This window comes from Montipora foliosa, chromosome 2 (genome assembly GCF_036669935.1).
Source record: "Montipora foliosa isolate CH-2021 chromosome 2, ASM3666993v2, whole genome shotgun sequence".
In the NCBI taxonomy this organism is placed as follows: domain Eukaryota; kingdom Metazoa; phylum Cnidaria; class Anthozoa; order Scleractinia; family Acroporidae; genus Montipora; species Montipora foliosa.
Window position 1 is genome coordinate 9,443,363 of NC_090870.1, and position 27,693 is coordinate 9,471,055.

Sequence of the window (27,693 nt, forward strand, 5' to 3'; positions counted from 1 at the left end):
TAGCCTTGTTTGCATACACGAAAACAAAGACGGCGGATTTCAATTTTAAAATGTCTGTTTTTGAAGCGTTACTGTTGGTTATTTAAACACGTTAAGCCCAAATGAATGGGCAAGTATGACAACACAGGTACTTTCCCTTTAAGGGCGAGGATCATTTCTAACTTTCGTCAATAACCCGCACTTCAAATATTCGTTTGTTTCGTTCATTACTTTTCTTGTTAGAAGATTCTGCGGTAGACATATGTCCGCATTGCTTACCTATTTCTAGTGATTGGCAAGAAAGATTAGAAATCGAAAGAATAGCGAAACACGACGTGTGACAATTTAGTTGTGGAGAACAAGGGTGATATCTGCTTCGTTTAGGACTGTACTGGTCATCTGTTCGGTACCAGTTGTTCCTGTAGCGATCCGTGTCAAACTCGCTCATAAAGTTATAGACTATGATCGAGTTTGAACAAACTTCTCGGCGTTCATTGTGTTTCGTTAAAAACCGGTTAGCAGACTTCGGGGTGAACGTAAACCCCAAATCATACAATTTATCTTCATCTTTATTGTAGCAATTCAAATTTATTCGATTTGAAATACAAATTATAATCATTGAGAGAAACTATCATCGGAACGGGAAATCATGAAATTTCTAGAACGGATGACATGATTCACAATCAAAACGATCACTTACTTCTGTGGCGATGTCCAACTGAATTAATTCCGAAATTACACAGATACTTGTTAGCAACAAATATTCTTCCTGACAATTTCTCCTTTCGCAACACGTTCCCGACTGCAACTGCCGAAATTACACAGATACTTGTTAGCAACAAATATTCTTCCTGACAATTTCTCCTTTCGCAACACGTTCCCGACTGCAACTGATGGATGGCTCAAAAGCGTATAATTTTGAACACCTATACAATTCTGTCAATCAAAAAATCAATTAAAGAAATCAAAGTTCAAATCATTATTAAGCGAAATGTCTTTTAACTGTTATTAGGCGGCAACGCCTTTAGTATTTTATACCCTAGTCAATAGGCCACGTGTGATCCGCACTGCAACTGATTTATTCCTTATCACACACCCCGTGTATACATCAGTCACATGCTCCTAAATCACTCCAATAATCACAGATATTATATTACATCCATTTACACAAACACTAAAACCCCCAGTGGTTACTTTGAGATATTCGCAATTGAACTGCGTTTGTAAAAGGAAAAACCTATGCATAATGTGAGAATTGGAAATCAACTGCTGTCCCCACATCGGTTAGCATCCCTTTGAACCGACAGTTGTAAGTTGCTTAATAGATGGTTTTTAATCACGTGATGAGAGTGAGACCATTTTACGGTTACGGCAGCCATTTTGAAATCCATTGTTTCAAATAGCTATTATGGGATTGCAAGGGGGCAAATTAGTATGCATTTGCCCCCTTAAAATCCCATCATAGCTATTTGAAACAATGGATTTCAAAATGGCCGCCGTATCCGTAAAATGGTCTATGTTGGTGCACAAAACAATAGCAAATTATGGTTCATGTTTTGCATTATAATAGAGTCAAATTCCCAAAAAAACTGTCTACTCGCTGTACAAGCTTGCGACTTATAAATAACTTTCTTTAACATTTAAAAGACAAACGGAAATCAAAGAACAAAATAAAATAACTGCACACGTTCTTGTTCACACAGTTTGATTTGAGGTTAATACGTGACATATTTTAAAACAAACATGACACTGACTGATCGATCGCCGAACATGTTTGTTTCCCATGGATAAACGTTTCACTTGCTTTCTTGCACGACAAAACCCTTTCTCCGCAAGGAACTTTGAATCCGGACCTTCACACGGGTGTAAGTGCCGTGAAACGTTTCGATGGTCGTCTTACGTCTGGTCACAAAATCGGATGAGAAGGCCTACACTGCCACTCCTCCCTTAACACACATTTAGAAAAGCACTTAGATTTTGGGAGCCACATGACTAGCCGCAACCAGGGTCGATTTCCCTGGAAACGAGATTGCCCTCTGAGGTCCAATCGGTCGGTTGAACGTGAGTAATGGCGGACTGTGAAATCCAAAACTTACACTCAAGTAAACGGCCTTTAGATAAAAATCAAAGCTCAAATTTTTGCCAGTCAGGTGTTAAGCAAACACACTTTCAAAATTTGAGGAAAAAAAAATAAGTTTTTTTTTATTATCACAAGGGCACTTTAAGCATTTGTCACTTTACAGACACCTGATAAATTCAGGCCGATTTAATTGGATTCGAACCCATGACCTCTGCGATGCAGATGCAATGCTCTACCAACTGAGCTATGAAATCTCTCATGTTGTATTTCAAATGCAACTTTGGGTTTTTTGTAGAACGCCCGTTGCCAAGCAACTTGTTTCCTATCCTTCTCACGGGTGCTTTACACCTAAAACATCTGCAGTTGCATTTGAAACTTTGAGGCGCATGACTTTGTAGAGACCGCTGACCAGAGTGCCAAATCTAGATAAACGACATAGTTCTAGTAGTTCAAAGGTACAGAATCGGCCCGTTGTTACAGTCCTGCGTAGGATTCTAATTTTCAGTAGTCCTTTCGCCCGTCGCCAAGCAACTAGTTTCCAAAAGACAAATCAGTTAAGAGTGGCGAAAACACGTAAGATAAACAATTTTACAAATTATCAATGCTAAACTTTATCTCAATTGTTACTAAGTTTTAAAAATCACTTTTATGATACAGCCTTTGTTAATTTTAAAAGGTTAGGTCACGTTCTCTTGCAGCTTATAATTAAAATAGTTCGTTTACACATGACGTCAAGGCGAGCACATTAGCATCGTCGTCAAACCCAGGTTCTTTCTCTTCACTTGTGGTCTCGGCGCGGAGAAGACTACGAGAATGAGTCGCCATGTTGGCGGACGATGGTCTCCCGGAAAGTGACGAAAGCAAGGCCCAGCGACGATCTCTCACTGCCAGAGGGAAAAAATGATTAGCTTTTAGACAAGTTCTGACAGCCGTACAAAGTTGCATAGTGCAGTCGATTGGCATTTTTTGTCGTCGTTTCATATTCGTCTACCTTGCTGCAATTTCAATAGGCTCTTACAGTGTTTTTCTGTAGACTTAGACCACGCTACCGGAATTATCGCGCAAAATACGGTCTCTCGCGTTTATTAAAACGGACACGATAATCTACCAATTTTATTACAATTCCTTAAATTGCGAGACCTAGATACATGAATAATCCTATCTAAATTTACGACATCACTGAGGACATCCGCTAAAAATAATAATTTTTGATACATTCTATGAAAAACCTCACACAGCAAATTCCAGCTGTGGCATTATGTTAAAGTATTTTCTTTCACACGTGGTTGTCCGGAAACAAAAACAAAAAAACCATAGAAAAAAATATAATGTTTTCCAGTTTAGTATTGAATAAAACAAATTCCACTCTTGTATAAAACTGTAACAAAAAGTTTGATAGAAACAAGCAAAAATAAATAGCTGTCTGTGTTGACTCGTTGTTTCGAGAACAATGGCGTAGTAAACCGAATATTAGAAAACGTAAATATGAAATGTACTAATCCGGCTTAAGTTTTACTGATTCTACTTTAAGCTCAGCAATTTACATTTTGTTATAAATATACGACTGCATTTACAAGCCTATTATAAAATTTCTTTCCAAGGGAATCACATAGATACAGGTTAAAAAACAAAGCCAAGTTCTTCTCAGTATAGATTATTTATGTGATAAAATTTACGACAATTTCACACTTGAGTATATTATAGGTGAGTATCGGCGATCGAAATTCTCCGAAGTCCAAAGGGATCGTCTCCAAATCTGCCGCTGTCCATTTCTGGGACTTTATCTTCGTCTCGGGTAGGGTCTCCCTCATACTGACCCCCAGTCTTCAACGCGAATATCAAGTCGTCAAAATCTTGGTTTTCCAAGTCATCTTCGTACATTTCGTTCACCCGCCCCAGGCTGTCAGTGTCGTCTAAGTTCACCAGCATTTTGCGGCTGCCTTTAGGTGTGGCTCCTAAGTCTAAGTCGTCCCAGTCGCTCTGTAGGAAAATAAAGTCCACGTCAAACACGCAATACCCTTCCATGACCACGAGGTATTGAAAATGGTTCAAGACAGGTGGAAAGCTGATTCGCCTACTGCGGTCCGTTTTTTTATGAAAATTAATTCCCCTTGAGAAAGTTTTGCTTAATCTTAGTAACTGGGCGATGAAGCAACTCTCGTAAAGTACAATGTGAATGTCTTGCTGTCCAACAAGACCGAACGACTAATTACAGTTGGCTTACGGGAGCACCTACAGTTACTCTTTAATAGACCAATCTCGATATATTGAAATTCAGTCCTGAACAAAAGGCATCATCTTCAGGCACTGGGGAATAAAAATAAGGATTTGTATGAGTTTATTCCCCCGAGCCTCGAGATGATGTCTTTTGTTTGGGACAGAATTTATATATATCGAATATGGGCTTTAAGCACTTCTCACAGACAAAGAAAAATATGTACTCTAAACATTTTGATAGTGTTGGAAACAAAGGGTTTAGGGCGCCCTAAATAACCTAAAAAAATTCTGGCGATTTTCGTAAAACAAACGCGAACTGGGTTGGGTCTCACGAAAGCCTCAAAGCTTCAGTATGGAGGCCATTTTGTGGGTTGCAATAATAATTCCCTCCATAACTTCACAAGGCCTATGATACAGGGATAATAAGTTGGATTTATTTTTCATTTTCACTTTTATCTAGACGACGCGGATGCTGATTTCGGGCCCAAAGCGCTTTCGGGTGTTTGCAAAGGAACAACTAGAAAGGACCCAGTCCTTGTTGAGTATCTTGTTAGCTCTCATTCTGAAAATAACAAGGTCGGGTAGTTGTGATAAATAACTAGATATGTACTTTCCTCTAAGGTACATTATATTTTTAATTGTTTCCGGCATCGATCTTCTTTAATTTAGTGCCGTGCATTGTGAATGCGAAGAATGACGTTTTGTTGAAGGAACATGCATTATGACAAAGGTTTATGACAACTTTATATTTTCGTCAGTCCCAATGTTCGCTGGAGTGTCAAAGACAAACAAAATCCTGATGTTATTTTTTAATGTTACCTTTGAGAATGCTGCACGAGAAAATCAATCTGTAAACAATTTAAATGGTTAAATTTTCTACTGTTTAAAATTCCTCTTAAAATGTTTAAAAGTTGAATGCAGTTTTTAACCAGTAACATTATAGTTTTATGTAACTTTCACCGAAGGCATTTTAAAAGTTTAAAGCTATTGTAGATAAATAAATAAACAAATAGAACAAAATTTAAGAGATGAAAGGGATAGTATTCACTAACAATTGTTAAGCTTGGATATCCAGCCGAGGAAATGCGTCGTTCAAGTTTGGTGAGATAGACCTGACCCGGTTGAAAAAGAAAAAAGAAAATAACAAAACAGATAAATGTTAACTTCAGTTTATCACTATGCAACTGATTTTTCCTGTTTAACTACTTGTTTCCACAAAGGGGTTTGTTTACTCGGTCAAGAATAATGCAGTCTTCCATGCTGAAAACACAGGAAAGGTTGAGCCAAGGAAGAGGGCTGGAAATTGGTTAGGTGGTTGATTGTGTGAGGCAAATGGAGGGTAAAATTTGTCCTTGCTCGCGCAAAATCAAAACATAACCGCTCTGTGCCTCAAAAGAGCCCATCTGGTTTTTGAATTATGCCATTACGTTTTTAAGCTTTTACTCACGTTCTAGAGAAGTCAATCGATAAAAAATGTGCGTTTATTTTTTAGATAAATTATATTTGTCTTAGACGTCTTTAAATTCATTTTTACGTACGTAGAATTTAATTCGCCATAAGATTCCATGTAAAGTTAGCATACAAAACTCAAAATAATACTATAGTTATAATATTTTAAGTCGGTTTGCCACTAAGAGCTTGACAGAGGAGTACACTTATTTTGTACTTAGTTTATCGAGCCTTACCGGATCATCCGGGGAATTCATCATCACTGGTCTCTTGAGACTTCCTATTGAGTGCGCGGGACTTCCAGGGCGATCCCTAAACATGTCCTCGCGCAATTCTATCGGCGGTGGAACAGACGTCACGGCGAACGACTTCTTAAATACGCCACGCAACTGGTTACGCAGACAGCAGTACCAGATTAATACGTACAGCGCCTAATATGTAAACAAAAACAAGACGACGAGATCTGGTTAAAAGGAGGAAATTTAAAAATGCCATAGGGAGCTGGGATTGGCGTCGTTCAAAGTGTGCCTCAAGATGGCCTTTGAAAAATTATTAGGGAGCTTAAGCACGTGCGTTTTTGAGACGCGGACGGCAACCGGAAGTGAGTTGTTCTCTCTTTCAACTTGTCTTCACACAACCACATTTATATCGCTAAGTATCTTTTCACTATTAGAGACCCTAAGTTTAAAAATCTGGGAGAGACGGCTATCGTGGCGAGCGAAATATTCACTTCCGGTTGCCGTCCGCCTCTCAAAAACGCGCGTGCTTATGGTCCTTGAGACGTACAAAGGACAACGCAACCGAATGAGGATTCATTGCAAGGAAACTTCCTCTTTCGTGACATTAAGGAGATCAAGCAGCGAAGACGACAACGGCTGAGATGAAGATATCAACAAGAGATATCAACGGCACGAACTGCTCATGACAGGAAACATGAGATTGCTCTTATGGCCTGTCAAAGCCTGTATCCCTGGGTAACTTAAGGAGTAATTTATCTGGGAGAAAATCAAAACCCAACGAAAACTGGCCCAACACGAGAGATTCCTGGTAAACTCTAGTCAGACGGTCCAGTGTTACCGTTATTATCACTATTGACGGCGAAATGCGTTCTACTTTTCAGGTGCATTTTCAAGTCTCTTAAAAACGTGCAAGTGGTACAAAGAGCGCGGATCACTTTCCAAACAACCCTGACGGCATCTCCGAAGCTTTGTGAAAAACTATGCAATTAAAAAATCCTTAAGAGAAAATTGTAATAATATTTTACAAGACGCTGTTGGATTTTCTCCGTTTTAACAGGAATTAAAAGCTTGTGATCCACAAATTGGTGGAAAGTCGTAAAGAAGCTGAATTTACCAACGATCGAAATGGATACCTCTAGTCCCTAAAACCCCACGATAACCAACTCACGCACACCTGCGTCTGTACTATGTAAACTTGATAAAAGAAATGCCGCATTTACCAGTATTCCGTCCAGAACGATACATGTGATGAGCATCCAAAAGGCTCCAAAAGCTACGTGCAGCCCCGCAAACAGCCACACCAATGTGACAAGGACGAATAGCATAATGATATAACGAATTTCTGCAACGAAAAAAAGGAAAGCGATAAGGCAAACAAGGCTTGCGCAGTAGAAAGAGCACCCCCTTTACACACATGGGACCTGGGCTTGATTCTCGGACTCCATGCCATATCAGTTGTGGGTTGAGTCCATTGGTTCTCTCATGGTTCCAGGTTTGCTCTGCCTTAATTTCATATTATCTGATTCACAGTCTACCAGAAGGCCATTCTTGCTCAGCCATATCTGTATTATTATTATTATTATTATTATTATTATTATTTATTATTATTATTATTACTATTTTTATTATCATTATTATTATTATTAATATTATTAGAGCGACTTTCCTATGAGCTTGAAAGAAAAACGGACAAACAGAACGCAAACGAAAAAAACATGTGGAACAAATTTTGATTGGCTTACAATTCATCCGTCGTTACCAAGTGCTACGCGGCCAATTTACCCTTCAAGTGTACTTGCGCATTTTCAAATACAGTGAAGTAAGATCTTTAATAGCGACTGTGTGTTCCCTTCTGGCCTTGCAACTCAGTAGGTAGAGGAAAAGATATCTAATACGAAGGTCATCGTTTAAGCCTTTGGCTCCTAGGAGTGTTCAGTATGTAAATTATCTTCACAATTTCAATGGAATGTCAGTCAGACAGGTATCGAGAATGAAGATTATTATCAGCTTAAGAGGTTAAGAGGTGTGTTCTTGACATAACACCATATTCTCATGACTACCCAACAAAGAACTCTATGGTACTAGTTGCGAGAATGAAGTGAAGTGAAGTCACTTTATTTAACGTTAGTAGTTCCTTCAGCTACGAGGCGGGTATCAATGGAAGCCGACGGTGCGTCACAGTTATGCACCTCTGTAAATGCCTACTCCAACCAGTCCCCCTTCATCGGAAAAATAATAAAGAAAGAGCGAAACAATTTTTACGAGCCGCTTGTACATCCATTCATATTTCTCGTTACATCTTACCTTTAATATTGTAATGGCCACGGAATAAATCGTCATAGTGTTTCCATTGAGGAGTGACCTGATACGCTTGCGTGAACACCACCGCCACACCCATTAACAAGAGGAGGACTGGGCCGACGGCGGCAGCAAGGGCAGCGTAGGCATTTGGAATAAAGCACCTAAGAAAGGAATTCTTAGTCAAGTCATAGGATTGAGACAACCCCCCCAAAAAGGTCTTTGCATGCATGCCATCAAGATTAAAAGAAAAAAAAACCCATGTTGCTAAGAGTGAGTTCTCAGTGTATCCAGGTAAATCCAGAAATGCGCGAAATTAGATGCAAGCAGATTTCAACATCTCTCACTGTTTCCTTGGAATACAGACAATTAACGACAGAAAGAGTCCCCCAAATGCTGCCCTCTCAAGTAAGGATAAACAGATGCTAACCTAAAAATCATGCTAACCTTTACCCTTACTTTATTGTTGGAAATGGGTAGCACATGCTTAGACTGGAGGGGGGGGGGGGGGGCACTTGGCATTGGATGTCAAAATTGGGCATGCACCTAATGGGTTTACAGAACTGAGTGAATCCTTGAGGAATTCCACTCTTCTTAGAAGGCAAGCGGGCCACCTCTCAGCTGGCTTGATAGCTCAGTTGAAAGCGCAAGTGCATTACAATCGCACGATCATTCGTTCTATTCCCGTTCAAGGTTGGATTCTTTTACGGCTTGCTTGCATTTGCTTAAGTTGCTCAAGTAACTCAAATGATCCTTCCAACTTTCATTTCACGGACATAAATGTATCTTCCTGTACGAATGGTTTGCTTTCTCAGTAGACAGCATTAATCCAAGGCTGTGAGTTAAAAGCTACGCAACTGGCGACGATTGCATATCACGACGACGACTGGCGACGATTGATATCACTACACCGATGCCAATGCAAACAGCCCCGGGATTAGCGTTAATCGGCTTTTGAACAACCGGGCCCTGGAGTCACCAAATTTTAGGTTTTGACGACAACGTGAGCATATAACAATGAACCATTAATTTACTACTTTTACTTTAAACCCGTTCGTACTCATCCATGCAGTTACGGGAGTGTTTTTTATTGTGAACCCAGGGTATGTCAATATTATCTGGATTGCTTTTTTACAAACATGTTGCAACCTAAGAGCACACTTACATGTCTCCGTTGTTGTGAACATCTGCGTAGGCGATCGTGAACTCCCAACCAAAACCAAGTTGTGTAATCATAATATACAACACGATGGCAAGCACAGGCAGACCTAGGACAAACGGAAAACGACTTGGTGTCAAACGTGGGTTCCCTGTTAATAACGGTTTCATCTTTTCTTACTTTGATGGATCCTGTATTCGACCTCAGTACAAAAGCATCTGGGAACTGAATTTTGCTTCGTTGACGGCACTTAAATATCAATTGCATTTTGCAACGAGCTTACAAATTTGTAAATTCTGGAATATTTCTTAATTGTTGTTTCTATAAAATTCTTATTCCGTTAGTTAGAGCTAAAACATTTTTCTTACCCCATCCAAGGATAAAGAACATAACTAATTTCCTGTCCGTATGCTCATCATTTAGCACAAAAATTCGCCATAGGTTCCAAGCCTGCAAAAGAAATACAAGTGACATAAAATTCCAGCAACGTCTGCACAAAAGTACAACTTCATCTCCCGACTCGACTGATTCCCTTCCGCTCTCCTGCAACAACTTTCACGGATGACGGGTGCAGTAAAGATAATGCGGAGAATTAGGGCGACACCTTTTTGAGCCAAGAGGGAGCTTAAGCAACGACAACGGCGACGGGAACAGGAACGTCATAATTTGCATATTTATTGGGCAAAAACAATAGCTTTGCACGCCCTGCACGTGCGTTTTTCACTTTTATCCATTTCTTTGCCGTCGTCTGCAAAACAACAACGTGAAATAGCCAAATTTGAGGTTTTATGAAGAAAGTGAGCAATTAAGGATGAATTTTCATTTCCTTCTCTAAATTAAGCGTCGTTCCGACCAGTGTCACTTTTGAGGAACTACTGCACCCTTGTCATATTAAAAAGGTTGAAATAGTTACGAAGTGATTACAACAACTTGAAGTTATATTTTGAGATGAGGTTCTCGTTGCCGTCGCCGTCGCCGTCGCCGTCGTCGTTGCTTAAGCTCCCTAAGGACGGCAAACGAAAAGGTCTTGTGCTTAAACTTTCGAATGATATAGTTCTGCACCGGGGAATAACCAATGATTTGCCACATTTATACCATGGAGGGATGATCCATTCGTGAACGATCAGGCACGAACGTATTTTATAATTATGCTATTAAAGGTAATGTTTGATACTGTATCCGGATTTAGAGGGATATACTCACTTGTTGTTGTTGTTAAGCAGCCTTACTAGTTTCCTTTACGCTTACGTCTTATAATCTTAAACCTCAGGTACAAAGCAGTTATTTTATATTAGCATAAACTCGAGTAATCGTACCTCAACAAACATCCAAGTAAACTGGCACAGGAAGAAGTAATGGAAAAACATGGCGAGCACGGAGCAGCGGATGGGTTCATCGACTAAATTGGGACTCACAAACGCGCCGAGGATGAACATCAACTGAAAGGTAACGTGGGCAAAACGTAGTACAATCGTCAGTAGGCCCACACGAAGTGCTGTTTAAAGTTCTGAGCAGCCCCTCGTTGGTAACTAATTTTAAACCTCGAATAGAATGCATTGAAATACAGAAGATGACACCAGGCACAAAACAAACCTCGACCGCCAAGGATGTTTTAAACGCATGGTGGACTCATCAGACAATTTCAATGGTCTCAAGTGGTCAATGCTATCCAATCAGGTGGAAGTAAGCAATCGATGAACCGCTTATTAAAAATAGAAGCAAGGGAAAGAGCCTCTTAATTGGCGTATTTCCCTATTTTTATCATGCTCATAGTCTCTTAAGAGCTCGAGGTTCGAATAAGATGAAACATGGGAAAACGCACGAGAATAAGAATTGGCACGTGCGGCGGAGAATGGTTTGATGGTCACCGGCTTCAAGTAGCGCACTTACCTGACCCATCATACAAGCAAAGAACAAATGCGTCAGCAGCTTAGCAGCAAACATGTTTATGACGGAACACAGGTGATGGATGATAACAGCCACAGCAAATACACCCTAAAATTAAAAAAAAAAGATCATAATGAGCTTAGGAACTGGGGGTGCTGTCCAAGAATATCAGACTTATCATGCAGTATGCATCGCCATTATTAGAATTATCATCGCCTTGGTCGTCGCCCTCATCACATCGTCATAGTCATCGTCATCACCACGTCATCATTATCGTCAACACTGACATCATCGTCATCACCATCATCACTATTTATCTGCTGTAACTGCGATTTTCATCGTCTACGAGTAGTTGCTTTTATCCACCCAATTGTTGTTCTCGAGCAATCATTTTTCTCTTCATGGCTGCAATCGATGTTATGATTAGTGTTGGTATAACCTCTTGTTGATGTGAACACCTTCTTAGAGATAAAAAAACTTACCAAACATACGAAAAACACGATGAAGAAAGCAAGATTGTAACCAGTTCGGTCATCACTTTCGCCTTGAGCCGCAAAGACGGAAAGATGATCACACTGACACTCCACGTATTCACCCTTATCGTTCTGAAAAACACACACAATGGCTATTTTAACAAAAATTCGATATTTTATGCACTCTTTTTGTCAGTCTGTGGCTAAAATTAAATAACATTACTTATTGCGCTGTCAAACTGAAAACCATTTTCATTCGCGAAAATGTTTCGCAATTTCGAATCAATGTTTCCCGGTTTAGCGAGGTCCTTAAGTGCAGGGAACAAATTCTAAATGTTACGTTCTTGTGTTTCAGCAAGGATCCAACAGTTGTTGCACACTTTTCATCTATTAGTTTTTTCACCTGTATAGACATCCAAATCAGACCAAAAATGGCTTTTCCTTTCGTCTGACTGGATCTGACGCGAGTTAAATAAAATAGGTCACTTTCGGGGACTTTGCAATTAAAATCACCGTCGTCACACCATGATGGATATACATTGGCCATGATTGACTGGAAACGTATAGTAACAGAAACGTAGCAAGTAAAAGAACAAAAAAACAAGTTTCTACCTTTGAAGTGCAACCTTCCATGGACCAGGTGGCCTTGGAATAATCCCAAAAAACGCAACTAGAAGAGAAAGAGATCATGCCCACATAGAGATGTTAAATCTTCACCAAAGCATTAAAAGCGTTTTAGGAGATTAGGGACTAAACTGCTGGCAGATAGTTCATTAATCTAAGGTTAAGAAGGCTCGAACAAACTGTACCATTTTGGAAGGATTGAATCTACCCAACTGTTTCATGTAACGCCAAAGTTATGGTACGATTAGAAACACCAACAATTGCTTCACAAGACGCACTTAAAAACGAACTCGGTGACCCCCAGTTTTTACTTCTGAAAGGCTCAGATAAAAATTTCTGCAAAGTCGAAAAAAAAAAATTTTCTGGAGCGGATTCAGAGCCATCTCTAAAATTTTCCAGTTGTGAAGGTAGCTATGTATCCGCTCCAGAGAATGTGTTTAACACTTTGCAGAGAGTTCGATTTGAGCCTGTTTATCAATTTCCAGAATAAAAGTTGGGGGTCCCCAAGTTCGTTTTTCAGATGTAAGCGTTTAACTAAAGACAAAATATAGGGTGTTTTCAGATGATTCTTTGTTTAAATGGTGACTTATTACGTCACATCAAATAATGCATCATGTTAAGCAATTACTGCTGTTCCATGTGGTACCATAACATTGCCGTTTCGTGAAGCGGTGTTGTGGAGTTACAGCGATATTCACTATTTATAAACAATTCTTTTGATATTTAAATTTTGCCAACTACAGAACAAAAGAACCTTTGACAGCCAATAGATAGATCTCTGGTTGGCACATTAATGACAATAGGTGACGTAACGGCGAGTATCGCTATTCCTTCTAATGAGACATTTCCTCCAAATAGCCCACTTTCGATACATTAAAAATCAGCCCTAAACAAAAGGTATCATCTCGAGACTCTTGGGAATAAACTCATACAAATCCTTATATTTATTTAAATTGCTCTATTGTTGAAACTGGTGTGAGCCACCTTAAAAGTACACTATGCATTATTGGTCAAAGTTTGTTGATAAAATACATATTATTTATTCCCTGTTCAAAAGAAACAAATATGGGGTCCTCGCGATAACACTTTTATCGTTTGATTTCTCTTAAACACTTTATCGTAAAATAATTATTGAATTCGGTTTTTGTGATATCGGAAGAATCCAGGTATTAACAAGTAAAATGAACTCCACTTGAATCCACCTTGATTAGGCGGGATATCGCAGAAAGTTCGTTTAGTAATGGTATATTGTAAGGACGTAATCCTTTTGCAACCAAATAAACAGAGTGCTGATGATCAGACGCAATGAGGAATTCAAAAGGAAAAGCAGAGAAGACTCACTCTGCTCCCTTGGGCGTGACTCGCTTGTTATTGGTATAGATGCGGTATGTGATTGGATTCCTGCTGCTTACGGGTGATGGGAAGTCATCTGATGAAGTGGAAGGGCGAAGAGACGTGGAGAGAACCTGAAAAAACGCACAAATGAGTTCAAACCGAGAGCGCTAAAGGGTAGAATGAATTTTGAGAATTGCGCTTTTATTACTAGAATCTTATGAACCCAAAATGCGCTTGGTAACTTCTGTTTTTTAGAAAAAGGAAACTTTGAAATTCAAATTACAATCAGAGAATTTACGCATTACAACCGTCAAGCACACTCATTTCTACGCCTTTCTAAAACACTTTTTAAGGAACTCCGTCGTATTCCGATACGTCTGTTACTCGAGAATAGAGTTTCAAAGTCGGTTTACCACATTACCACATTAGCGCGAAATTTGATTGAATCACTTTGACTTCAAACAGTGAGAAATATCAAATGCTTAGATCACTCCAAACTAGGAAGAGTTCAACATTAATCGAAAACTGGATAAATGGAATCCAGAATTTTAAAGCGAGCTGCGAAGGACAAACCTTGTCGCTGATGACAGGTGATTGGTCAGGCTTCTTGAACCAGTGAGCTGTGTGATAATTTATGAAGTGAACATCGCGACACTGGAAAATAAGCGATATGGCGATTTAACAAGTGAATGAGAACCAGTTTGTCTGATGAGGTCACGAGGGAAATAGTAAGTTCCTTTTCCCTGAGAATACAGGTGTTTACGGACACACAGAAACGTGGAAAAACAAAAATTGAAGTTTTTTACAACTTCATGTGCATGCGAGGTATTGTTTCCAGCGCAGGATAAAATTTAACTTAGTACCGTTCAAGCGTTCGACCTTGTCTCGGTTCATAAAAATCTATGAGAAGGGGGTCACTTTCCACCAATCTTAACATCTTGATTAATACCCCTTAAAAATAACTGGAAAAAGGGGGACAAATTATTTATTTAAAAGAAATTAAACCCAGAAAGACGACAAAGGAGCTACATTACATAATTTATGAAGAGATGTATTTTCTCGATGGGACACTTGTGAAGAAAAACCGTAGGAGTCGAATCTATAAGATTAAGACTCGGGGAAGCGAGATTCATGGGACAATCATTTTACACAATAATTTAAAAGGAATGAAACAAACAAACAAGGACGAGCCACTCACGTCTGAGTCATCCGAAGAAGAAGAAGATGAATACAAATTGGAAGGATACTTGAAGTAATCTTTTCCATTGCTGCAAAGAAGATAAACATTTTTTTTAAATAGAGCGAAGATCTTTAAATTTCTCGAAAAGATTTTGGGGTTTCTTGCCTTCGCGTTGACGACTAAGTACAAAAATGAAGAAACTCTGCACAGCACTATGGCCACTTAAAACAAGTAAGGACCAGGAAGATTAAGAATCGTTAAAATCAACCGATTTATCAAAATTGTGCCCATCATCCAACTGGGCACCTAAAGTTGGTCTTCTGCCAGTTTGGAACTGATTGGTCGAAAAAATGCTGAGTAAATGGCTGCTATAAGAATGAAAGAAATTACAGAGTTTGTAAGGCTACAAGAGAGCAACGATTTTAAATAGAAATGTTTGCTTGCGATTTTCTGATTTTTTTTGCAACCATACTTTCTCAATCTTGCTAACATTGCGAATGCTGAGGCATTCTTTCAAGTGACAACCGAATTCTGCAGCGAGATTGATTCTTTCCTAGGTTTGTGCACGTTCCTTAAAAGGAACCTCCACTAAAACAAGAAAATGACTTTACACCACAGAAAATAATGTTTACAATCAAAATTGTTGAATGATAGCGTTTGAATCCGAAATAAATGAATTTCAAAAAGGTTGCTTAGGTTTGCAATTTGCCGGGTGTCGCCATCTTGAATAATTGTTACGTGTCATGGCAGGAGCCCATTACCCGGAGCTTCCATCTGTATTGTACCCTTGAGTCAACCCTGTCCCGTATCTTTCTATTTTTAGAACTACTACATTTTTTGACGTACGTGACGTATGTGACTGAGAAAATACGTGAAGTGGTTCACATACGTCACATACGTATGTGACGTAATAAATGGCTGACCATAGGTCTCTTATGATTGGCTATTGTTAAAACACCCAGTAAAGCCCTCCTGCGAGGTGCTTCTAAAAATAGAAAGATACGGGAAAGGGTTGACTCAGAGGGTTAATATGGAACATGGAGGCTCCGGGTAATGGGCTCCTGGTCATGGTTGCTCTTTGTGTGAAAACAATAAGGGCAACCGTGGCACATCACAATTATTCAAGAAGGCGGAGCCCGGGAAATTTGAAAAAGGCGATAATTGATTCTAAAATACATTTCTCCTTCGATACAAACACTTTCTTAAAGAAAATTGTTTGTTTGGTTCAAAATTTTTCAATAGCCAGAGTGGTTTTAAGAAGCGAATTGACCTCGTTTCTGAACAGGCGACTTGGCATACGAAGTATACTCACCTTGCATTGAACTTCAGTCCGTTCATTTGCTCAGGAGTTCGTCTGAAACTTTCTACCACAGCATACGTTCCTGTTATTGCCGCACCCTGCAAGCCTGGGCAGGACTTACCATTCAGCAAAGAAAATGCGAACGCCTCAAATACTACAGAAAACTTTTCTTGACCCCTGGGAAAGGAAAAACAACATTTTATTTAAAAACACACTATAGACAAAATAAAAGAAAAATTCCATACCACAAAGAAGAAAGAAAGACACGTTTTTTAACCATTTGACACTGGCCAGGATTGATCAGTATGTAAATTCCCCCCCTCAATTTCCATATTCTGTTAGGAAGACAAGTATTGAGAATAAAGATCATTATCAGCTTAAGGGTATGATCCTGATAGAACGCCAAATTCTCATGACCAGCTAAGGAAGAAATCTATGGAAGTAGTTAGGAGAATGAACTTTTAGATCATGGGGGTCAAAGAGTTTAAGAAGGGAACCGGTTACTTATATGCAAAGTAAAGTAAAGTTGAATTCGGGGCCACCGCCCACCAGGACTTTTTTCTCAACAGATCCTATTTTGGTATATTCAGTACATCTCCAAGACGAAAAACAATACTTCAAGTTATCATTAACTATAGGGTGTGTTCACTCATGTGACCCGCAGCTATATTTGCATACTAAACCAAAAGGAAGAATGTTCATAAAAATAGAGTCCCGTTCCCGAAAGAATATTTCCCTCTTCCAACATGGCGCCATGTGGGAACACTCTCTAGGCAGTTTTGACTGCAAAGTGGCAACAACTGTGAGACAATGACAATGTCAGATGTCTGCTTCCCGTCAAAAAATCCTGTAAATTTTGTAATAAAGGTTTGAACTCCTACTTGGTGTCTTCTCTGGATGGGTTTAAAAGTTCATCGAAGATTTTCATCATTAAGCTCGTCAGTCTATCCGCCAACCTACAATACAAGATAAGGAAATGATTACGATTATCAACCGTACAGAAAACGCCTGTCACAAATTGAGCCGGTCCGCATATACGACTTTACACGAGACGAGTGTCTTGTTAACCTACTTCCTAACTCCCCTAAATGACAACGCCTGATGAACTAACTGAATGCAGACTTATGGATTTCTTTGCTTTGACCACTGCGAAACAAGAGCTTCTAGAAATAGAGGCATTTGAGCTGTCAGAACCATTGAGCGTACGCATATGATATAACGACAGTCATGTAGGTTTCCCACCAAAAAACTAATGCCATGTTGCTGAATCACTTTTATTGTTTATTAGTTCCGTCCTAATTTAATTGGCAGTCGTGACTGCTGATCGCTACCTTAGATTAGCAACAGCATGTACTTGAGTGAATTCGGACAAAAGCAGTGCGCCTTTGCCATCAACCATCAAGTTTAAATATCTATTTCTTTTTCTCAGATAAATTAACTCTTATTTATTTTGAGTAACTTTCACCTACTCAGTTAGTTTAATTATGCTTGTCCTTAATATTCGTTTAAAACAAAAAAAGATAATAAAGCTCTCTCTCCCATCTTTTGTGTTCAACGGGAATGCAGCCCCACTCTGATGGCTTCCTGATCTTCACGAAACAAAAAACACGTTTTAAGCCAATAAGAGTCGATATAGCCCACCAATTGCAAAAGCCACTATAACCGCAAGTTTTAAAAATTTTTTGTTCTCTCACAGTGTTGACAAAGCTCATTCCCTTATTACTAACATGATACCCGCTTCTCTTTATTTGAACAATGCTGGTGGACATCTAAGATGCCAAAAACCGGTGCGGAAGGGAGAGAGGGAAGAGCGAGACGAAATGTTGTATCATGGGTTCCCACAAATTTGGCAAGGACTGTTGGTTGATTACTCACGCCACGTCTCTCTTGTAATTCAAAATAACGGTAATTGTGTCACGCGTCAGTTGCATCTGATCTTCATTTAGTGTATTCTGGATACTGTTGTAAAGCTCGGTGAGGATGCTAAAACAGAAAACAAGAAACTTCTTATTAGCTGTTCCTAGAAGAATAGATTAGAATCAAGTGGTCAAGTCAGCAGCCCTCAAGTGCAATTTCGATCATCTCCCTCCCGAGCTCGCCTAGAGGCTCCACTCGATGGCCAACGCCAACCAGCAAAGACATCCCCTATATACCCCTCAGGGAAAACCCATCGAAGGGAAAGAAGGAAATTTACCTTATAGCGCAAAAAGGGAGGTCGCCTTAGACTTATATGCCTTATGCACATTTGAATGCAATATTTCCACGTTATTTCAGTTCCGTTTCATTTCAGAGTCGAAAACTTCCTTATAAAAATTAGCCTTGACTGTTACGCAAAAATAAAATTACAATCATCAACGAAAAGGCGTCCTTGAATTCGGTTAAAGACAAAAAAAATAAAAGGGTACCCTCAGCGAGTTTCACGATGCCCATTTCAAAATTAACGCTAAAACAAAACAAACGGGAATAATTCAAGTTTCAATTCACTCAACAAAATTACTCGATTCTGATTGGACGAGAGCAGTATAAGTTCTTTCCCAATTAGTTGTAGTTTGCTCCGCTGAGTTCGAAATAAGTTACTGTGGCAACCACGCGCGCAAAAAATAGTCGACAGAAGTTGCTAATCATAACTTAACAAATACAACTTGCAAAATTCCTAAAACAAAAATATTTAAACTTGAATGAAAGTTTCCATAGCTGCATGAAAGGTTTTCACAACAGAACGCAGTTCACAAACAAAAAGTGTTTCCTCGAGAAACTATCGGGAACATTTTTGTTGAGTGTATTATCACTAACAATAATTGCAGTATTCTTCCGCACTTTCCGAATTAACAGGATGCTCGTGAGACCTTTCAAGACACCAGTCACCGGTACCTGTTACTTCCTAATTGTACTTGGAATCGTGCAATTTTCTATACTAATAACGTACCCATAAATATCATCGTCAGTGAGTGGTGTTCGAAGAGCTAAGGCTCGTAATCTGAGGAAAGCTGTTGTCTCTTTGCGGTCAGAAATGATGACCATTGACAAGTTCAACCCTGGCATAATCCTGAGAGTGATAAAGACAGTTGTCATTAATAGGTCAGCTACGGTTTATATGGATTGATTGTTAAAAGGGGGTGGTGAATTTCAAGGTCAAAATTAAGGTCAACAGACAAAGGGTGCGTTTCTTTGGGAGAATCCAAGATTGGATTTACGATCTCAGATCACAACAATACTTCGTTCCCTAAGAAACGAAGAACCCGAAAACGGATTTTTCTGGCGTGACAGCCCACTTTTAGTCAGTAAGCATTAATATAATTTGTATCGAATTGACTTTCTATAAGTTTCGGGTACATTGAAGAAGAAAATAGCGCTGAAAACTCACCTTGATTGCTCACCATGATTCACGCAAATGGAGGGAAAGTGTACTTTCAAAAGGCTACCGCTGGTCAAACGTAGTTTTTTTTTTCGGATCCGTCCGTGGATCATGAATCCTGAATCCTGATCATGAATCCTGAATCCGTAGATCATGAATCCTAAAGATCCAGATTCAGATCTGATCTAATGAATCCACTCGGAGAGTGGATTCTTCGGAGCAATAACCCATTTCCGGATTTTAGTAAAGAAACGCAAAATCCGCTTTTGGATAAAAGAATCCGGATTTGGATTTTCCTAGAGAAACGCACCCGAAGTGATGCGATTTTATCGATGATAAATCGGGCATGATCGGAAAATAAATCCGAACACTCTCAACATCAGTCAAACCGATGACTTTCCCATTTGGTATACCAGTTCGGAGAAGCAAGAGACTCGTGATACTTAGTTATGGGCTTCCTATATAACAGTTTCGAGCACTGAGGCCACCTTTAGACGGCATACAGAGCAGTATACAAGTCATGTCACATTGAAGGCAGTTGAATGACCAAAAATGCACATTTTTGTTCAAGGTTAGCTTTAATCGGACATCTTACAACTGAGCATGTGGAAAGTAGCGTACAAGGTCAATCTTTCCGGACTAGGGGTCCGTTTCTCAAAAGTCCCGAAACTTTACGGGCCATTTTCGGGTGTCACAATTCCCTTTGTATCTCAAGAACGGAGAGCATTTAATTCGTCAAACTTCACAGTTATTTTTCTTTTTGTTACCTTGAAAACATGTTAAAAGATCGGCTTTCCAAAACAAGCGGTTGGCAACTTCACAGGTGGCTTTTCGGGCCCGAAAAGTTTTCGGGACTTTCGAGAAACGGGCACTAGGTATCCCTAATCTTCCCGCTAATTCGATTTATCTGTGGTAATGGGTAGCCTCCTTCACATTGTACTAGCGTAAATGTTAGTGCACATGAAAGGAGTACGACTTACTTGGCTCCGGATGTGGCATTCAGCAAGACAATCTCGAAGGCTTTGGGGTAATTTGTAGCCGATGCCTCCAATCGTGTCAGGGGGATAGAAATGAGCTTAGAGGTCTGAAAAAAAAATGGAAAAAGTGTTCTATAAAATAATGTTATAGATTTATTTAAGGTAATTAGCATCATAAAGCCTTAAAAACTAAATAAAAGCATGAGTTTCAGAGCTGTAAGGGGGCAAAGTCAGCGAAGAAAATGAAGCCGGTTTTCTGAGATTTTTGAAAATTATGCATGCCGTAAAAGATGCCATTTTAGTACAACTTCAGTCATCGCTGAACGTTAATTCAAGAACCTACTTTCTACATTTCTCCTAGGGTTGTTTGTTTTTTGGTCTTTTAAAGGGCCTTCTATCACCCTTTGTTGTCCCACCCAATCACAAGGCAAAAAAGGATCTTGACAAATAAATTTCTTTTGTTACTGCTGAGAAAACAAGAAAGAAAGCTTTTCAGAAGCGTAAATAAATTCATTTAAGACCGAAAAAGCAGAGCTGTGGTGAGTATATTTTAAGTCAGAAAGAGGAATCCTCACCTCTTGCTTGGCAAATCTGACAAACTTTGTATTAGGTCTTTGATAATCCTGGCCGGCAAGAGCTTGGTACGTCTCCACACCTGGTTTCGTGGTAATTCTTTCACTCAGATCACGTGTCTCGTAGTAAACGATGATGTCCGTATCCAAACCGTGTCCCCGAATGACCTCGACGGATACTTCCGTCGACGACTTGTCTACAGCCTTATAGCTAAACAAAGAGAGTTGAAATCTTAGCTACGACCCTTGTTGAACAGATAATGCGTTACAAACGGTAAACCTGTCAAATTCTTACGCCTGATTGGCACCGAAACTAGAGATTGAGATTCGCCTCTGTGAATAACAGCAAACGTCAAACAACATGGTTCTTATAGCCGTCCAACAACGAAGACTCTATTCTTTTCTCGATAGCTGTAACTACCAGGCAAAAAATGAGTCGAAATTCTGCTCGTGCAAGTGCGTTTTTCATTTTAACACACTTCTTTGCTTAACCCGTGCAAACTGGAAACTACGTGAAATGACCAATTTTAAAGGGACCAGCAATCAAGAAATGAGATCAAATCGAATACGTTTCACCGCGTTTGGGAAAAGAATCATAGTTTACTTGAATTTTTAAATATTCATAGGAGAAAAAGATTAATAAAACTTTGATTACCGGCATTGAATTCACTCGGGGGACCATGTTTTGGATGTCAACAAGCAAACAGGTCAAACAAATCAAAAGAAAATCCCTTACATTGCGTCCTTCGAAAATTGGATAGTCCCATCTGGATAATCACTGTCTAGAACCATCACTGTAGCGGAGCTTGGTGACACAATTAGCGCTTGGCTACCACTGTTAATCTTGGTAAGATTAACATGAAATTCACCTTTTCGCTCAGGTTTCTAGGAAAAAAGTAATGATGATGATGATGATAATGAAACGATCAGCCTTTTAACTTCACGCCTTATTTAACCGCGACATACATAAACTTGATTGGAAGAGCAAAACCAACGACATGCATAAATGAGCGTTGTTTTCAAAGAAGAAAAGGGGAATATTTGACGATATTTTTGCCAGCAAACTGGCCCAGAATGTTGAAACTCTAAATAGTACAAAGAATGATGGGCTCACTAGTGTTTTACCACCCAATAATATTTATCAATTCTTTATGGCTAGTATTTCGCTGATCAGAAGGCTTAAAGTTGCGGTGATGACTGAGTTGAAAAAGCTCTCTGAAGACATTTTGTATAGATAAAATTATACCTTCTATAGAGTGTTTTAACTCACGTGATCAGTAACCTTATTTTTCTACCGAAACAAAAAAAGACGTTTGAATGATAAGAGACCTCATTTCCCGGAGGATTAGTTAAGAACACCAAAATGGCCGCCGATCCTTCGTTTGGGCACATCAAAATGGTCACGTGAAAACACTCTATACAAAATTCGTGTGTTAATAAGATGAAGTGTAACAACGAAGAAAGCCATACTCTAAACAAGCACGAGGAGAACTGGGGACAAAGGTTGCAAGCAAATTGATTGAGTTCGATTCTCCGAGCCCTCGGTCATATTTGTGAGAATTAAGATTGGTTGGTCTTTTAGAGATGGACTGAGGGAAACTCGAGGATCCCATACCCCAATACTTCGTGGTCACCTGACCGTTCAACCAACCAGACAGATGTTTCGGAACCACGAATTTCCATTTTAAGCAATAGCACTTAAAGGGGCTATGTCACGCAAAACGATGTAATCTCGTGTCACCAAAATGCCCAAAAAGTAGAATGGAACACTGCAATAACCACATAAAACGGTTAAACAACATAAAACAAAAATGCAAAAGGAAATAGAAGCATGGATGGACACAAATGGAGAAGATTGGAACGGATTACATTTGGACAATCTTGAAAGAAGTCGGCCCGAAGTTTTTCAAGTTTATGGCAAATCGCCTGGATAAAGATCGTTTTTGCTGAGCATCATCTTGTTTGTGATGTTTGTGATATAACGATAATTTTATCAATAAACGAATTCCACATTGCCATTTTCGAGTTTTAAACGTTTTCCCCGAAACACTCTAAAATAACGCGACATAGCTCCTTTGAACTTGTTACACGTACTAATGCCTTAAAGCCCTTTTTGACGATAAGCTCAGTTTTTTGTTTCAATAAAAGTTTTGGCATTCTTAATCTTTCCTAATCACCTGCAGGTTCCTAAGATAGTAAATGCACTTACATTGTCATTTATTAAACGGATGGTAAGATCTTTCATTTTCTCGCCAGATGCGAACGCGATGGTCCCTTGCGAGGGTTCAACTTCGCTACGGAACGCACTTTCACTAACAATCCACTGCACCTGTTTAAAGAAAGCATAGTTTGGTCAGGGACAGAAGAAAAAGTCAAGAAGAGTGCAAAAACAAACTTACTGATTGCCCAATGATTAAACATATCGCGTAGCGATGACGTAGTTTACCTTTTTACGTGGGATACCACAGGAAAACCACATCTAAAATTCAGTCAATTTTTCATTGGAGTGACATACTGTTCGACATGTAAACAAACTACAACTCATGAGACGCAAATCAGTCTTTCAAGGGACTCAGGCTCGAAGTAGTTGCTGTTGATATGTTCTTGCCGTATCAAATAAATTGGTGCTTTATTTAAGTTCTTAATTCACACAATAAAATCCTGTTAGTAGTTTCTTAAGGAGCTTAATTAACACTTGACAAAGAGGCAGTCACCGCCTAGCGAATATGAGAGGCAGCAAGCCAGCTAGCCAGCCAGCCAGACAAACCAACGGACTGATTGTATGAAAGTCAACCAAGCTAGATCCCGACAGACAGAGAGACTAATAGACAGAACGTCAGTCCAAAAAGAAGGCAACAAAAGCGAGACGGATGCCGCATACCTGAACTTCCCCAAACGCCTTTGTTCTTTCAACTTTAAGCACGGCTGAAAGACAACATAAATGCAAAAACCGTTCTAAAATTGATTCTCAAAAGTTATTTCCCGATAAGGTTCCGTATTGCTAAGCTTGAAGATTGACTTGAAATTTCGAGTCACATTCTCTGCCTATTATGTATTCGGGTGGTCCTCAAATTCTTTTGCACCTACAGTTGCAGGCGCATGAATTGGTAGAGCCAACTGACCAGCATGACCCATGGTCCTTTCAGGACCTAGATAAACGACCAAGTTCCTCATAAATTCTTGTAGCTCAATGATTGGATCATCTGACCGGTGTCAGGAAGGTCGTAGGTTCGATTCCTGCCTAGGACCCTGATTTTTCAGTTGTCCTTTCGTCCGTTGCCAAGCAACCGGTTTCCCATATGGGATGTCTGCAAACAATCTTTAGGGACGAACGTAACGATAGCGGACTGACAGCATGACAAACAAAAGAAGCCAATAACAAGCTTTTGTTCCAACATGGCGGCTAAGTCGTCATTTGCTAATCACCTAGTACCCTTACCGGGTTTGCCCTTATCTTCGTCAGCTGTTGCAGTCGTTGAAGCAAACTTAATTAAACCATTCATCAAGTCGTTTCCTTCAATGGTCACGGTCGCCCATGACTGAAAGAAAAATAAGGATATTTTAAGTTAACATTTACATGATGCCAATATTAGAACCCTCTAAAATTACAAGCTGCATGAACATATTCGGCAACACAACCAATTTAAAAGAGGCTTTTACATAATTGAAGAGCAGTCGAAAAGATGGAGTTGACATACTAGCTAATGTAACCAACAAAACGGATTTGTTTTAATGGCCCACGTTCGCTCAAACGTCATTGCGGTCGTTTGTTTTTGCTTTTCAAATGCCGACTCGTCCAAATACGTGATGTGATTGGCTAAATGCATTCACGCGAATCACGCGGGATACAACATGTCAGATATTTAGGTAATTTCATGTTACACGAAATTCAGTCACGGTGCGCAATGACTTATGGGCGAATGTGGGCCTTTAAAAAAATTAATTGACCGCTCCCCATAGGGGCTTTTCAGGGCCGGTGAAACACAGTTAATGAAACGACGGAACAACAGCAATTGTTACCTAAGAATCCCAACCGGCCGGAGGCAAACCAGTTGGCTATTTTTCAAGCGCAGCTGGGCAGTTAGACCAGGGAATACCAGGAGCAAATTCAACGAGTGGTCAGAGCGGGTCTTGAATCAGGGATTTCCGTATCTCAAGGCAAGCACCCTTACCACTGGGCTGCACTGCCTCCCATCCCCTGCTACAAGATACCCTGCTCACGTCTATCGCTGGTAACACTCTGCTTATTTAGCGAACTTTAACTTCTTATTATCTACCAAAGCAGTTTCATGGGCCCAGCTGTTCGAAAGCCGATTAAAACTCATTTGCGATTAAATCTTAATTTTGCCCGTCGAAAAAGCCTTTAAAATGTAATTTTAAGTCTAAATCACAAATGCAACCTAAAATCTTGTGGATTTTTTTTGTCACTAAGTAAACTGGAAACGTAAGTTTGCTGTAATCCAGGATTACCTTAATTTGGCTTACAATGACTAAGCCTTGCTGTAGCTAAGGAGTAAGTCAGATCCCTGTTTAAGGCTCATTCGGGTTGTTTTCCGAGTCCGTCCGAACCCGCCCGAGTCATAGTCGATAAAAAAGTCTCTTTGCCGAGCCTTGTTACAAATGATTGTCTTACGGTGGTTGGAACCAGTTCCACCACTTTTAAGAGACGTTCTTATTAGGAGGGTTGTCACTGCAACTGTATCACGTAGCAACAATGTTATGGTACCATCTGAAACACCAATTATTGCTTAACAAAATGCGCCTACCATTGTGACGTAATAGGTTACCATGGCAACATGAAAGCTCTACAAAACACCCTATATTTCGTCTTACTTTCTTATATTTCAAAACCTCATTTTATAATGTAGAATAGCAATTAGCAATCTGAGATAGAACTATCGGCAAAGTTTTACAAATTCATGAGAGCCAATTCAGAGAACTACCTTAAATTTTGCTAAAATAGCTCTGACCTGAATTTTGTTAAGCAATAATTGGTGTTTCATGTGGTACCATAACATTGCTGTTACGTGATAAAGTCTGGTAGTTACAACCCTTCTAGTAAGAAGGCCTCTTTAAAGTAGTTAAACTGGTTCCAGCCACCTTAAATGCAAGAGTCGTACCTGAAGCCTAATGTCTGCGTCAGAAGCGACTCTAGCACCTCCTCTCGCGTCTGTTAAATAAACTAAAACCACTTCGTCGGGTTCCGCTGTTCCATCATCGTTAATCACCAACTGGACTTTTTTAACTTGTCCTTCATCTGGTATGGGGTCCGCTTCCTGAAATATGTTAAATAAATCAAACGCTGTCTTCCAAGGTCACCAACAGATAGTGGAGAATTCGTCCGAACTAGGAGCTTACTTTTTTCGACAGATAAATAACACAAAATCTTCAAGGGTGGTCATAATATTTAACGAAAAGGTTCAACCACTCCCTTCAAAAGCCTTAACAAAACGAAACTGGGAACTCACCTGTTGTGACAACAATCAGAATATTTTGGCAAACGGTCATCTTTCCTTATCATCTAAAATCAATGGGACTATCATAGCTGATTTTGGTCGGACATTCAATTAGCGAAAGTAATGTCAACCGCCGTCAATGATTTCTTATTCAAGGGTGTCATTTATGTTCTTCCAAGCCGTAGAACCAGCAAGGTGAATACGACGACAGCACATCTTGACGTTCAACGCTCTAAATCATTCTTCCCTAACTCCCCCTCCCCCTCCCCCTCCCCCTCCCCTTACAAGAACTCTTTATCAAACACGAAAACGCATTACAAAAGGCGCTGTTCCTTAGGCAATGCGGATGAATTGTCCTTCAACCATAGTCGCATACAGAGCTCTTTGATAATTGTGTGCAATGGAGAATCCCCTAATCATGACAATGTGTCTGGAAAAATGTTATGTGATGTTATCTGTATTTCCTTTTCTTAATCCCCCGTCCCTTTTCTCGCGCTGGTAATATCTTTTAGGCGTTCTCTGTTTGTTGATCTTGCATAATCAGTCGTGCTTGAATGAATTAGAACAAATGCGTGTTGTAAAGGGAGCCCCTCTTATGGATGGTTTGCAACCAATCTCTAGAGACACAGATAACATTGCTACAATGTACAATTGCTGGTGGACGAACAAAAGGAGCTAATGAGAGATCTTTGGTTTCGTTCACCAACATGGCGGCGATGACGTAACGTGAAAACCACCAAAAGTGCGTCTTCGTGTTGAGCTCGTCGAGTCCAAAGTCTTACCGGAAAATGAACTCTGAAGTCAAGCTCCACATAGTCAGGCCCAACAGTAGCGTTCCTTTGGCCTGTTTTCCTTGCAATAGCTTCCTTCAATGACAGAAGGTTGGAGGTCCATCTCTCCCCTCCCCCAACAGTCCTCACAAGAACGGAGACATTACCCAGAGTGCCTTTGGTGCGTTGAATCTCCAACTCCACAACACGAGTGTTTCCGCTGGTAGCGTTCTCTGGCACTGTTACGCGGGGGTTACGGAAACTAAGCACTCCTCGAGGATCATCGTTATCTTTGACAGTTATTCGCACAGTCTTGTTGACACCGAGACGCGGAAAAAAACCT

General features: G+C 39.8%; 1 protein-coding gene across 3 annotated transcripts in view; it reads right to left on the reverse strand.

Annotated features, from left to right (window-relative positions):
* Positions 1-2,650: 2,650 nt before the first annotated feature.
* The window catches only part of LOC137992350 (adhesion G-protein coupled receptor V1-like), a 104,017-nt gene continuing 78,974 nt past the window's right edge, over positions 2,651-27,693 (reverse strand). For 2 of the 3 annotated variants that reach the window (XM_068837638.1, XM_068837636.1), the window contains exons 62-87: positions 27,363-27,691; positions 26,245-26,400; positions 24,564-24,663; positions 24,006-24,049; positions 23,334-23,453; positions 21,861-22,009; positions 21,128-21,335; positions 20,556-20,659; positions 19,147-19,266; positions 18,096-18,203; positions 17,102-17,176; positions 16,233-16,397; positions 14,939-15,008; positions 14,314-14,394; positions 13,747-13,871; positions 12,394-12,451; positions 11,791-11,913; positions 11,312-11,416; positions 10,738-10,860; positions 9,790-9,871; positions 9,428-9,530; positions 8,269-8,426; positions 7,185-7,306; positions 5,962-6,156; positions 5,329-5,388; positions 3,625-4,039 (exon numbers count right to left, since the gene is read on the reverse strand). In XM_068837638.1, the coding sequence (XP_068693739.1) occupies positions 3,758-4,039; positions 5,329-5,388; positions 5,962-6,156; positions 7,185-7,306; positions 8,269-8,426; positions 9,428-9,530; positions 9,790-9,871; positions 10,738-10,860; positions 11,312-11,416; positions 11,791-11,913; positions 12,394-12,451; positions 13,747-13,871; positions 14,314-14,394; positions 14,939-15,008; positions 16,233-16,397; positions 17,102-17,176; positions 18,096-18,203; positions 19,147-19,266; positions 20,556-20,659; positions 21,128-21,335; positions 21,861-22,009; positions 23,334-23,453; positions 24,006-24,049; positions 24,564-24,663; positions 26,245-26,400; positions 27,363-27,691 (3,365 nt within the window). In that variant the 3' untranslated portion in view covers positions 3,625-3,757. Of the gene's footprint in view, positions 4,040-5,328; positions 5,389-5,961; positions 6,157-7,184; positions 7,307-8,268; positions 8,427-9,427; positions 9,531-9,789; positions 9,872-10,737; positions 10,861-11,311; positions 11,417-11,790; positions 11,914-12,393; positions 12,452-13,746; positions 13,872-14,313; positions 14,395-14,938; positions 15,009-16,232; positions 16,398-17,101; positions 17,177-18,095; positions 18,204-19,146; positions 19,267-20,555; positions 20,660-21,127; positions 21,336-21,860; positions 22,010-23,333; positions 23,454-24,005; positions 24,050-24,563; positions 24,664-26,244; positions 26,401-27,362; positions 27,692-27,693 lie in introns of all 3 variants that reach the window. The other variant, XM_068837637.1, reaches the window with a different exon arrangement.